General features: G+C 44.5%; 1 protein-coding gene across 3 annotated transcripts in view; it reads right to left on the bottom strand.

Moving 5' to 3' along the window:
• The window catches only part of bcar1 (BCAR1 scaffold protein, Cas family member), a 99739-nt gene that overhangs the window by 44163 nt on the left and 42141 nt on the right, over nucleotides 1-13435 (bottom strand). Inside the window, exon 1 of one of the 3 annotated variants that reach the window (XM_079265990.1) lies at nucleotides 4700-4922. The exons of the other annotated variants lie outside the window; for them this stretch is intronic. Within the exon in view, the coding sequence (XP_079122116.1) occupies nucleotides 4700-4711 (12 nt within the window). The 5' untranslated portion in view covers nucleotides 4712-4922. Of the gene's footprint in view, nucleotides 1-4699; nucleotides 4923-13435 lie in introns of those variants that run through there. 3 annotated transcript variants of the gene reach the window in all.

Below are 13435 nucleotides of genomic sequence, written 5' to 3'. Positions count from 1 at the left end.
TAAAATGGTTTCACAACCACAGGGCCGTAAATCTCCACACTGGTGAACTGTGACACTTTGATCACTCACATAAATCTGTTGAGAAAGCTGCAGCTGAGACTGCAGTGTTGACTCTATGATTCAGCACTGAGCAGTGGGGGAAAACATGCAGTGATTCATAGCTTGTTGTTTGTCTGCTAACTCTACTCAACTGTACCGTGAAACCAAGGGCAAAAGAAATAACGGTATACTGAAGAAGACGTCACATATTCTGGTTCTGAGACATCAGCGAGAGAGCTCACTGTGAAAGACACGCCCTTCATTTTTCAAGGTTTGGTGTAATGTGCATGACATTAGTCAATTTACAAGGTGCAAACACTAAAGCCTCTTTCACACAAGCACTGCAACCCTGAACTGATCGAGATATTACTGGAATCAGTTGGAACGGACATTGAAAAGACTAGCTCTCTAGTACCAAGTCCGTGCAATGTCTGATTGAGCGCACGTGTGAAAATAACTGCTCCAGCGCACGTGTGAAAAAGCAGAGAAAAAGCAGTTTAAAGCAGAGCAAGTGTTGATGGCGTTTCTATCATGCAAAACTGAAACAAAACTAAATTCAGAGGGGTGAAGAAGATATGTTATTTACACCAAAACGCCAACGAAAGATTCAAGGACTTCTTTCGATAAGGGCCGACATCGACATCCTCAGAGAAATTCAAGGAACGGCAAGAGACGCGGTTGTTTATGACCAAATCCCGAACCGACTACGTGACCGCAGGGTTTTTGCATCATGCCTCGTCTCCTGCGCGCTGTAACCCGATGCAACCCCTTCGCTTAAACCAAATAGAGTATTTACAGTAAATGAGAACGCATCTGTTGTGTGCTACATGTGTGAAATAGATACTCCAACAATGTCCAGACGCCTTTCTTCAGAGATTGTCTAGAATGGCCCTTTACATGAGAAAAGAGCGTGAGTTTGATCTTTACTAGACCTCCACTCCTCGGTCCCTTATATTAATCCTTAACAGGTTAAATAACTGTATTTAAGGTATACTTGTGCTTAGCCGGTTTCCAAAGCTAGACAAATAAAGGAAAATTGAGACAAAAAAAGTAACAATTCAAGCAACCGTGACTATATTTATTTGCGCCTTTATAGAGTTATAGATGAACCCAGTTTTGTGGAATTTGTAGGGATTATTTGTCACCTAATATGCACATCTTTCCAGTCCCAGTCTTTTTTATCCCAGTCCCACACAGTAGCAAAGCTACCCTGCTGAAGCCACCGTTTGTTTCCACTTTGCAATTTTTGCAAAAAAATCGCAAATGAAAGAAAAAACCCGATACTTCAACAATTGCTGAAAAATATGAACTCGCAATTTTCCTGCTAATTGTAAAGCCAACACAATTTAACACTGAGAAAACAAGCTGACCTATTAATGACTGAGGAAAGTCCATTTGATCCACTCTGTTCTCGTTGTGGGATGTGACTTCTGACTACTAAGAATGTTGATGTGCATGGGAACCTTCTCTCTAATGGGCAGTCCATGACCAGCGCGGTATGAGTCAGTCCAGAACAGGACAAAGCCTCGTCTTTCAGCATTGGTCCCAAATCTCAATGTGTCTCAAAGACACTGCAGCATTCATGTCCAAAGGGACTGGGGTCACTTATCTGGCAGATTTCATAGAGTCTAGGGACTTGACGTGACAGTACGATTGTCTTTTTTAATGTGTGTGTATATTGTGAACTGATTCATGACAATGTCAGTTGTTGTTGCCAAGTCTCTTGTCAGCCAAACAGGCAGAGCACCATGTGGTGCAGAACACTTAGAATCAATCCATTAATCAATCAATATCAATAAATTATGGCGTTAACCCACAACCTGTTAACCCATAACATGGTGTTCCACGTACCAGCAACCAAAACAAAGCCGGCTTTCTGTGAAATTGACTTTTTATATACATTTCTGTCGTGAGTTGCAGTTGAGTCTGGGTCAGGTTGGTACTGTTGGTCGGTTACTTGTAAAACATACAATATTGAAATTAAATTGGATACATAATATTTATTTTCAGACATTTTTCAATCAGGAGGAAATAGTGCATTTTTTGATGGGGGACTATTTTCACATTGAGTATTTCTGGCAGCATGACGGTGTAACTCGTGAAGTTTCATGTCACCCAGTGCACTAACAAAACTCATTGATGTGTTTTCATTGTTTCTGGACAGCAATGGCGCTCTATGGCACAGAGTTTTAATCAGTGGGTAGTCTATGTCAAAAGTCTGTTTTACATTCAGACAGATGATGCATACAGGTCCTTGTCATGGACTGCAATATGAGCAGAAAGCTATTGGAGTGGTCCTCGTGTCAGTACACATTTCTTTGTCCGTGCATTTCTCCTGACTCACTCACTGAGTCATGGAGGCCTGGCTTACAGCAGGAATTCCATTCTGTCTCCTGCATGAGACTCACACACACCAGGTTGTTCTGGCTCCGGTGATTAGCTGCCCCCCCGCTACCAAACCACACACACACAGAGCCACCGAACACGGCCATCTTTACTGTGACTTATATGTATATATATATGACATAAAGGGCGCACACACAGGTGTCGTCCATAAAGTCAGTCAGTCAGTGGATCGGCCAATCAGGACACAAGTCAGGCAGTAAAGTTCTGCTCTATATTTAGACACCTGAAAAACCCCAGATCCTGACTTTACCGCAGTTTGACCCGGGACAGAAGCATGTGCAGTCGTAATGAGACTCATAGGTGCCAGAAAACGTGACCCAGTGGACGGAGTCACCTCTGACCCACATACCAAGGGGTTCTGGGACGCGGCACAGAGCGCCTGAAAAGGCTTTGGAGATGCCAGAGACAGTTTTGGGCCTCAGTGATCAAACCAAACAACATAACAATATCCATGCCAGATGGTCTTTATCATATCAGATCAATACCTGTATGTATGCCATCAGGAGCAGTAAAGAGAGGCAGATGAACCGGATTCTGTTCACAGATTATTGCATTTACTGCAGTTTGAGGGCAAAACAAATGACTGGAAGTTATTTTGATTAAAGTTACAGATGGTAGTATACGTGCTGTCTTGAAATCTGTATTGTAATAGTTGTAGCAGGAGATATTTGATGCAATAGATAAAGATGGAAAGAAGTTACGGACCCAATGGAGAGATTGTGGCTCGCACTACGTTCAGTCTAACCTGATCTGGTGAAGTGCCCTTGTTGCCATGCAACATGCCTTCTCTTTAAAAGATTTATACAAATCACAGATCTTATTTAATTTTCTCTCAATTCAGAGCTGAATACAGTTAAGCCAATTAGAAGTGAAGAATTGACATTATAGTGAGAATGAGCTGACGCAACATGGCAGCGTTGTGCAGTCAATGGGACGGCTTTGACATGGCTGCCTCTGAGCTCCACCACAGTGGAATCCTATTTTATATTAAGTACACGCTAATTACTGGTGTGTAATTACTCGTCACACACAAACACACACACACACACAGCGATCTGCTCCACAGTATTTCACTGTCGGCCACATTCCTCACTGTGTAGTTAGCCCAAACACACACACACACACACACACACACACACACACACAGTATGACAGTCAGGCCAACGCTGACGCAGAAGCCCTTCAAACAATAGCAGAAAAGGCTTCAGGACTGTTGCTGCCTTTTCTTTTCTTTCCCTACTCGCCGAACCATTATTCTCTCCCTCCAGTCAAGATCTGCCCCGTCTCCATTTGACTAAATCAATGTCTTATTCAATACTCGCACATATCATCCTGTCCTGCCTCTCTCTCTCTCTGCTCTTGTTTTTGTCCTGGGGCATATTTTCTTCTTCTCTTTCAGCCTGCCTCTGTCTCTGTGGCCATAAAACCTTCATTTCTCTGCACCTTCCTCTGAGTCAGCAGAAAGACAGACCTCTGCTCTCCCTCTCTCTCCTTTCTTTCTCTTCCTTTCTGCCATAAACCGGACGACGAGGCCTGCGCTGTGTGTTCCCAGTCTGTGCAGCGATGCGTTCAGGGAAGAAAGTTTAAAAGAAAACATGCAGGACTCAAAGGTCACACACTTTTACTGAATTACACCTTCTAGTATTCAGATGCCCTAACTCCAAATGCCAATTATTTCACGTTCTTTTCTCACAACTTATTTTGGATTTTTAACTTATTTCCTGCCGCGTGCCGCTTCCATTTCGTTCCTATCGTTTTCAAGTGTTTAACTTAAAAACAAAACTCTTTTCATACAAAACAAGACACCGAGAGATAAGTTGAGGAACACCAGGAGGGATTGTTATAAACTTGTTTTCCCCTTTTGGTCTCAGTGCATTCCTTCACAGGACAGCCAAGCGTCCTCGACATGTGCATGCTGACTCTAAACCCGTTACCACACACACCCCGAGAGCCAACAAAAGGTAGGAATCCACAGAGAAAATGTTAACTCTCCTCCCCCCTTCACATTTCCCTTTTCTTCATACTCAAGTCCCCCCCCCCCCCCCCCCCCGTGCACAGCTGGGGCATAGCAGGTCCTGTTAAAACACTCACATACACACACACACACACACACACACACACACACTGAACCACAGGGGATGAAAGAGTAGCCAAACAGCAACAAAAAAAGAAAAGGCGCAGTTTTAAATTTTTTAAGCCAAAGAGCCAGTGATAACATGCACACACTCTCCTTCACACACACACACACACTCACCAGATAGTTCATGTTGTCCCTGCTGCAGTGGGGCGGCTGTGGTAACTCCGGCTGTAGCTCAGCCCCTGCGAGACACTTTGCCAACTCGATCCTTTTTAGTTTTGTGAAGAGTATAGATCCCAAAAAGATCCCCCCAAAAACTCCTCCAGGTCTAATCCTCCGCCCTCCTTCCTTCCTTCCTTCCTTCCTTTCCTATGTCCTTATGTCCTCCCTGCGTTTCTCCCCTCCCTCTGTGTCTCTCCCTTCGGTCTTGCTCGGTCTTGTTTTCAGTAGTCGAGCGGATCCCGACACATTCTGCCCCGCTCCGTGATCTCACACGGCAAGAATGAGACTGCTGCTTGACTCCCTCTACCTCCACCCTGCTCGCCCCTTCTTTCTCCCTTGATCTCCCTCCCTCTCTCTCTCCTGCCTGAGGAAAAGAGGGAGGAGCGTGTAACCCGACACGTCACTTCCTGTTCGATCCTCATATTCCCTCTATCCAGACTGGCCATTGGCCCGAGGAGCCCCTTCTCATGCAAATAAAGCTTTGCCCTCCCACTGTCCCTGCGTCCCCTTCTCTCCCTCTCTCCCTCTCTCTCTCCCCCTGGCTGTGAGAGACTGTCAGTGCATTGGAATGCTGCTGAGACACACACTCACTCACAGTGTATTGCAGCAGAGCATGATGCTGCGTTCACACCGGACGCGTCGATTTTTTGATGCGTATCGAGATTACATACAAAGTCTATGCACAGACGCGATGAGACTGGCCCGCCGCGATTTTGCGATGGCGCAGCGCGTTGGACGCGTTTTTGCGTTGGACGCCGCAAAATCGTTGGACGCGCGAGTTGAAATTTTTCAACTTCTGCGACATAATCGCGTGACGCTGTGGCGCGATAGCCTATCAGCGTTGAGTTGCTCCCCCTGTCATCACTGGCTTCCTGCCGTTGAATCAGGAAATAAATCCTGTAGCCGTCTGTGTTCACCCAGAGCGCTACGATACCTCATATCAACAGAGACCGGACCAAACTATGCGTATACATGTGTGTGTGTAAACCATACGGTACAAACAATGAATAGACGCTGCCGTATTTACGTCTACGTGACGTTATTGAGTGCTGGTGGAGCTGCTACGATGTTAGCATAGCCTAGCACCGATCCATCAGAGCTCCATTGAGAAGACCAGTAACCTACAAATCGGCGGCATCATTACGTAGTTATTTCGGAGTCCCTTTTTGTCGGAGAAGACAAGTACAAATCGGCATCATTATGTAGTTATTTCGGAGTCCCTTTTTGTCGGTTTATTGCCGTTGAATCACAGCCAAATCAGTTTATTTTGTGTTCCTACAGCTGTAGTAAACAGCGACCGGTGGCTTGCTAGACAGTGAATACAGCTCGATACAATCCACGGAGCTCCTCTGAACAATATTATGAACCAGACATGACGGCGTTTGGCATTCCGATGTTTGAGGGACTTCCACAACACGTACAAAGCAGCAATTGTCCTTATTCCTTTCACGGTTGACAGCGGAAAGAAATGGCGGCCAGGTGAACGGCTTCCAGTCGATAAACCACGCCCCCTCTCCGGCGCTACGAGATTTTGCGGCGTTTGGTGTGAACACGACCGGCGGCGCGTTGGACGCGATTTTGCAGTGCGTCAAAAAATCAACGCGTCCGGTGTGAACGCAGCATAAGGCAACATGACCTCAGGTTGGTGGTCCTTGATCAGCCCGCCTTAACCCTCTGATCTCTGTGGCCTCTGTGTTTCACCTCTATGGAAAGAGCACAATCATGGCTAAAAGTAGAGAGAACTCAAGCACAATAACAGTTATCATGCCATCAATTATTAACTCGAAAAAAGTGCAAGTTGAATTTCTTTGATAATTTATCTTAAAAATTGGAAAACAATGGAATCCACAATGGTGTCCACAAGTATTACTAATGTTCGGGAAAAAAGTGGAGGCTCCACAGTCCAGACAGACAGTCCTGTTCTCTCCTCAATGCTCTGCGCTTCACTGAATTCCTTTCACGTGACTGTTGGTCTCAGACGAATCAATCATGGCCTCCTAGTCGCGCTGAGGAGCCCAGATTTAATGTTTTTTACAGGATTCGGTTTCAGCAAACGGTTTACAGCAAACTAGGTTTTTCTGAATTCAATAACATTTCATTTGTGTAGCCCAATATCACAAATCCCTGCATGGCTGCAGCCTCAGCCCGAGAATCTACAAAAAGTTCCACAATCCTTAAAATACAGTCGCAGCTAAACAATTAGCATTAATTCATTAGCCTGTTCTTATGATCAAACTCTGTATGGCGTCGCTAACGTTACCTGCAGTGGACGAGGACGGACGGCTGATCCACAAACAGCAGAAAACTGAGCATTTCTGCACATGTATGTTCTGTGTGTTGGTCACATGTTGTGATAAACTGCTGCTGTTACCTTTCTTACCTTTGAGGCTTTTATTGTGTTTGAGACAACGAGAGTTCTCAGCATCTACTGGAGTAAAATGTAGCCACACTCTGGATCTTTTTCTTCTCTCTGCCATGATGTGTGTCAGAGTAAAGCACGACTCCACCTCTCATTCAAAGACACAGAAACAGAGAGAGACTGTTTTTTAACTTCTTAAGTACCGATAGCAGAACCAGACTATCAATACTCCGGGTATTTACTACTGTCTTATCGGTTCCCGTTTAGCACCGAGTTTCGGGGGGCATTCCTAACGATGCTTATACTGTAGCTCCCAACTGTCAACAGTGACTTAAGAAGTGGACATCGTCCCTGTGACCATTGGCATGTGTACTATTACAATTTTGAAGCATTGAGTTCGACATTTTGGTCGTCGCCAGCTTGGCTTTCTGTAAACAGAAGTGACACGAGAGAGTCACGTTAAATACAACTGAATGCTGAATAAGACATTTTTAGGCAACTAAAAGGGTACAATTAACGTCATTGAATTAAAAACACACTGTCGCCCCCTGATGGCCATTAGAATGCAAGCTTAAGGCTCTTCTGCATTGGCTTCACGTTTCAGAACTGGAAGTTGCCGCCTGACTAGAACTGACTTGTCCAGATATTCCAGACCTTCCTATACCTTCACTATTTACTGTATTTCTGCTCAGTATGAATTACACCACTTTTGTTTGTCATTTGGAATACATTTATCAGTAAGATGATTGAAAGGTGAATAGGTCCGTGAGAGGTTTAGGAAATAAAGCATGGTTTCTATCTTTTGGTAGTTTTGCCTGTACCAAATGTAGGATGTCCAAATATGGCCATGCATACCCTCTGCTCCTTGAAGCTTCTCCTTTAATATTTGAGGAACAGTAGTTACATTGTGTCGGACGCTGACCAGCCTGGTGCCAACTATCCAGCAGAACATTCCACACACCTACACACACACTTCACCCTCCGTGACCTGGGCACTGCCCTCTCTGACCACCACACTCGACAACAACAGCCTCTGTCAAGCTGACCTACAAGTGACAAGTGCGTGCCACACACACACACAAGAACAGAAAGCAGTCATTGAAGATTTAGCAATGTGGGTCAATGTGAATCTGAATATGGTAATGGCCTCTGCTGGGTAAGTTGCTTCGTGAACACTTAGTTTCTGTGTCTTCACTCTCAGTTCAGGTTAAGCACGTCGTGCGTCTTAACTTCTGGACCAAAATGAAGATGGAAAACGGACAACCAAATTGCCATGATGTCTGGCCACCATCTTTGTTTGGGTCAAGCAATGAAGAAAAAGTATCTTTGTAGAGGGAGATCATAAGAAATGGACGTAGTTACTGTGATGTCACCCACTGGTTTGTGGACTACGGTTTTGAAGCCTCTAGTTAAGCATTTTGGCCATCGCCATCTTGTTTTTTGTTCGTCGTCATCTTGGTTTTTGGCCGTCACCATCTTTTTAGCCATTGGTTTAGGGACTACGGTTTTGAAGCCATCAATTTTATCTGCCGTCTTGTTTTTTTTAAACCACATGCGACACGAAAGGGTGGAGCTAGGTACAACCGAACGCTGTTCAAGATATTTTTAAGAGACAAAAATTTTACAATTAATTTTAATGAACTGAAAACTGAATTGAAAAAGGTAAGTAAGACGAAAACACGGACAACTCCCGGACCGGACAACGTCGTGGTGGTGACCAGTCAATAACAAGGTAGCCCCGCCCTAAAGCATCCCCTGCTTCATGGTCTGTTTGACTCTAAATGGACCATAATGTACTAAATCAGCGGTTCCCAAACTTTTTAGGCCGCGCACCCCCTTCTACATCCCGACCGGGTTCGCGCACCCCCCCCCCTTAATAAAAAAAAAAAAAAAAAAGAAGCAACAGAGCCTTTTAAGCCTTCATAGCCGCATAAGAATCGGACCAATGAGAGAACAGTTTGCTCGCGCGTGGCATTTGTTTACAAGATTTAGTCCGCTGTTAAATGTTGCAGTGTGAACACAAACCGAACAAAGGAGCAACTGCAACAAAGCAAACGAACTGAAGGTGTGAAAACGCCCTGAAACACTGCAACAAAGTTTCAATAACTTTCAGTGACACAAGGCGTCACTTTTAAAGAGCAATACGGATGCGAGCACACACGCACAGGCTCAGAGGCAGATTATCACATTTAATTTACAATTAATGAGCGACTAATGCAGCCAGGATGTCTTCGGACAAAGCATCGATGCGGCGCGACACAGTGTTGTTGGACACCGGGATCATGTCCAACTTTTTTGCTTCTTTCTCCCCAATCATACATTCCACCATCTCTCTGGCAGCTGGCGAGCTCACGTCTTCGGCGATTGTGTGCGGTAGCCCCTTTCTCGCTATTCTGTAACCAGATATGAAGCCCGTAGTGCGTCATTTATAGACCAACACATGAATGAGACTCCAGTTGTTTTGGGCTGTTTTGTAACTCCTCCAATTTCGATATAAACAATGTAAGGGGCTTTTGACTTGCACTGGCGTGCTTGGTGTTCAGGTGGCGACGTAAATAAGAGCTTCAGACTGTTAGCCAGAACCTCACTGCACACCACGCACTGTGGCTTTGGGCAATCTGCGTTGCCAATCCAAGTGAAGCCCAGACACAGATACTTTTCATCATATTTCCTCTTTTTTTCCCAGTCTGCGCCGTCTCATCTTCCTCTGACTCTGGCTCGATTTCTTCTCCCGGTCTCTCCCCAACTCTCCGTTCCCCTCGCCTCCGATTCCTCTCTCTCTCTCTGTCCCTCTCCTCTTTTACGACTGATAGCTTCAGATGTCCCACCTGACAGTTTTTAAATTAAAATTACATTTTTTTTTTAAATATTTAATATTATTACACCATCAGACCGCCATTACACTTTTCCTCTCGCGCACCCCCTAGAGGCAGCTAGGGGGTGCCTCTTTGGGAATCCCTGTACTAAATGAACATCATGCTGTGTTGAAGAAGACTTGAAACTAGAGATTGAGACATAAACTCATGTTTACAATGTTTACTGAGGGAATAAATCAAGAGAGAAGTAGAGTCATTTTCTCATAGATTTCTGTACAATCTGACTTCTATTCAACCAGAGGAGTCACCCAATGGTGGTCATTGGAAGAAATCAAGGCACTTCCACATTGGCTTCACTCTTCAGAACCGGAGGTTGCGTCGTGGGTGGAATAGAAGAGTCTTTGAGGATTTTATATCAATTATGTGACTCCTTTGTCATCACCAATGCAAAAATATCAATGCAAAGGAAGAATACGATGCATGTGCATTGAAGAAACCACTTTCCTGTTGGCAGTGTTCTAATTTCCAAACCACCATGTAAATGTGAAACCTGGTTTCTGGTTTGTCCAACTGGATTGTTACAGGAGAAAGACAATTTGTAAGTCTAACTAGGTTTCTAATTTGCTATTTCCATGTGAGCATGAAATTGTCAGTTTTTGAAGTGGGTTCTTGACTACAAGTATGTTTCCATTGTCAGATTTTCCTTCCTGTTAGCTGTTGTATTGAATCTAGAGGTCTGGCACTGGAAGAACCTCAAATGTTTAACATCAGCACTGCATTAAAACAAATGCAGCCCCCTCATTCATTTCAATGAGACCACTGCATTGATGCAGTGTAAGTACTGGCACAGAGTTCTCCAGCAAAACAAAAGGCATCCGGCCCCAAAAACAAGTGAAACCCGGTTCAACTCTTGCTGCAACACAATGTCATGTCATACTTAGGAGCCAAGAGAAAATGTTCATTTCTGGCCAATTTTTTTAATCTAAAGCCTTTATCTACCGATGCGTATGACGTGCCGATATCATCGTGCAGATTAAAACCCGATCTTAAATAGAGTGGAATCAGATGAATGACTGTGTGTGGATGAGCATCTCTGCATTCTCTCGCCATTCAAATGGTTAATAACTTCATTAACCCCTGTCAGCTCTCTGCTCTGGTCCAGCGGCTGACACACACACTAATTGATGAGCTTGGCGAGAGTGTGTGAGTGTGTGTGCGTAGGACTGTGTGTTCATCATGTAGGCTGATTATTATAACAGCGAGTGATCTCTCTCAGCCCTCCGAGCACAAAATACAAATGGCTGCTCTAGGGTGAAAAACCTTGTCTGTCGGATTTTTGAGATGTTCATGAACCGTATAATATCTCCATAAGCTGATGACCATTTCCATTCTCGAATGACTGTGACATTTGGTACCAAACATTAGAGAAGATATTACATACACACACACACACACACAAAGAAGCATAATAGGATTGGTGTTTGTCCCGATATGAGATTAATTTCCTGAGATGTTGTTAATACTAGAATTCCATTATCGGGTTGCGTTTGTGGATCCAGCTACAGCACCCAGGAGAGCGGACAGACAGTGTGTGAGCGGTGTGTCGTCGTGGCTGGGAGGGTGGCTGCTGCTGCTACACCTTGTGATCATTTGAATTTTCTCTCCGTTCTTCTCTCCGCCGTCTTAAAAACCCGATGAGTGTTTTCAGAGTGGTGCGGCTGTTAAAGACCCCGACTACTGTAAACCGCAAGGATTGCTTCCTCCTGCAGTGGGAGGAAACAACAGGTTTGTGGACGTGTGTGGAAATAATATCCTTCCATATCCTGCTGTAATACATCACTGTGGGACAAGGAAGCCACACACACACACACCAAATTACCCAAAGGGCTAAATGAGGATTCGTCATTGTCATGCTCTGAATCTGGCTCTAACCTCTTCGAGAGTGTCTTTAAAATGTCCTCACTTGACTTTCTCAATGTTTTTGTCAGACGAGCGTAAATGCGCTTTTTGAAACTGATCAGCAGAAAAAAGTAATCACAACATCCCTATAAATTAGGGGTGTAACAATACACGTATTCGTATTGAACCGTTCGGTACGAGGCTTTCGGTTTGGTACGCGTTATGAACCGAACAATACTTTTGAATAATACTATTGTTTTTGGAAAATGCAGAAACTTAAATTGTGTGAAATATAATGTTCTCTTGGTGGAGCTACTGCGCTCAACATGGCAACCCGTCGGACACGCCCACCACGGAAGAACAACATTGTACTGGTGTTCTGGAAGGCATGCTATGCTAAACTAGCTTAGCAGGAAAAACAACCACAGCACACACGCTACAAACTCTCCCCGCAGCGTTTAGGCAGTGGTGGGCCGTCAGGTCCTTCAAAGCCTTCTCTGCTGGCCGAAACAGACTCACAAAGTTATAGCTATTTTATAATTTAATAATTTTTCATAAATACACTACATGTATTATAATTTTTTTCCCCCATTAACTTATTTTCTCATTGCACAGCTACTGACTTCATCAGTTGCTCTGCTTTGCTCTAGTGTGCTCTAGTGTGACAGTGGGCGGTGACAATCCCAATATCTGCTGCCTCTGTCGAGCGGACATTTTCAGCCTCAAACGCATAAAAACGTATTCAAGAACTGGGGAGGCTCGACTGTCTTCACTGGCGTCCATGAATCGAGAAGGACTTCTTACTGGAACTAAAACACACGGATGTACTGAACAACCGTGAGATTAAACTCTTTATTAACAAAGAAAGGAGGATGGACTTTGTCTTTAAATAGTGAACGGCAGCTCTGGTAAGTTAACTGCGTTTGTTTTTACATCTTTGTTTTTACAACCATTGTTACGTCCAATGTTGCTCTGGGGACATATTTAGTTGGTACCAGTGTTGCCAACTTGGCGACTTTCTCGCTAAATCTGGCGACTTTCTGAACCCTCTTGGCGACTTTTTTTTTCAAAAGCTACTAACGACAAATCTAGCCACTTGTTCTGGTGTTGCTGGAGACTTTTCTGGTGTTTTGACTCTGACGTGAAAGCACGTACCGTTCTGCACTGTCGTGAACGAGCAGCGGCTGCTGCCGTGAGCTGCCCCAAAGCACTCGCAGGCGGCTACTCTCACAGAAGCCTCGCGCAGCTGCAGTCAGAGAGGAGACGCACTCCCGGCGTATTCTCTGCAGTTATTTTTACACAAAACAAATAATAACCGCAGCTGTGGCGTCATAATGAGGTGTTTCAGCTGCAGGACAGCAGTGAAGGCCCAGGTATAAAATGCACGGCCCGCCACTGCGTTTAGGTAGCTTCTTCCTACTGATTGGAACAGGGCTAAAGGTATATTTATAGCTGCGGATATGAGACCCTACTCTGGAGAGGTAAACTAGGCTGTACTAACATGCTTAATGCTATCGAGCCCCGTGACACTACTCTTTCACAAGCCCATTTCTCCAGACCATAATTCCTGCTTTGTAAAAAGAAAACAGAAGCCCAGACAGAGAATCAAATGTCCGA

This window comes from Melanostigma gelatinosum (assembly GCF_949748355.1).
Source record: "Melanostigma gelatinosum genome assembly, chromosome: 1".
NCBI lineage: Eukaryota > Metazoa > Chordata > Actinopteri > Perciformes > Zoarcidae > Melanostigma > Melanostigma gelatinosum.
Note: the sequence above shows the minus strand (reverse complement) of the source record. Positions and strands in the feature narration are given on the sequence as shown.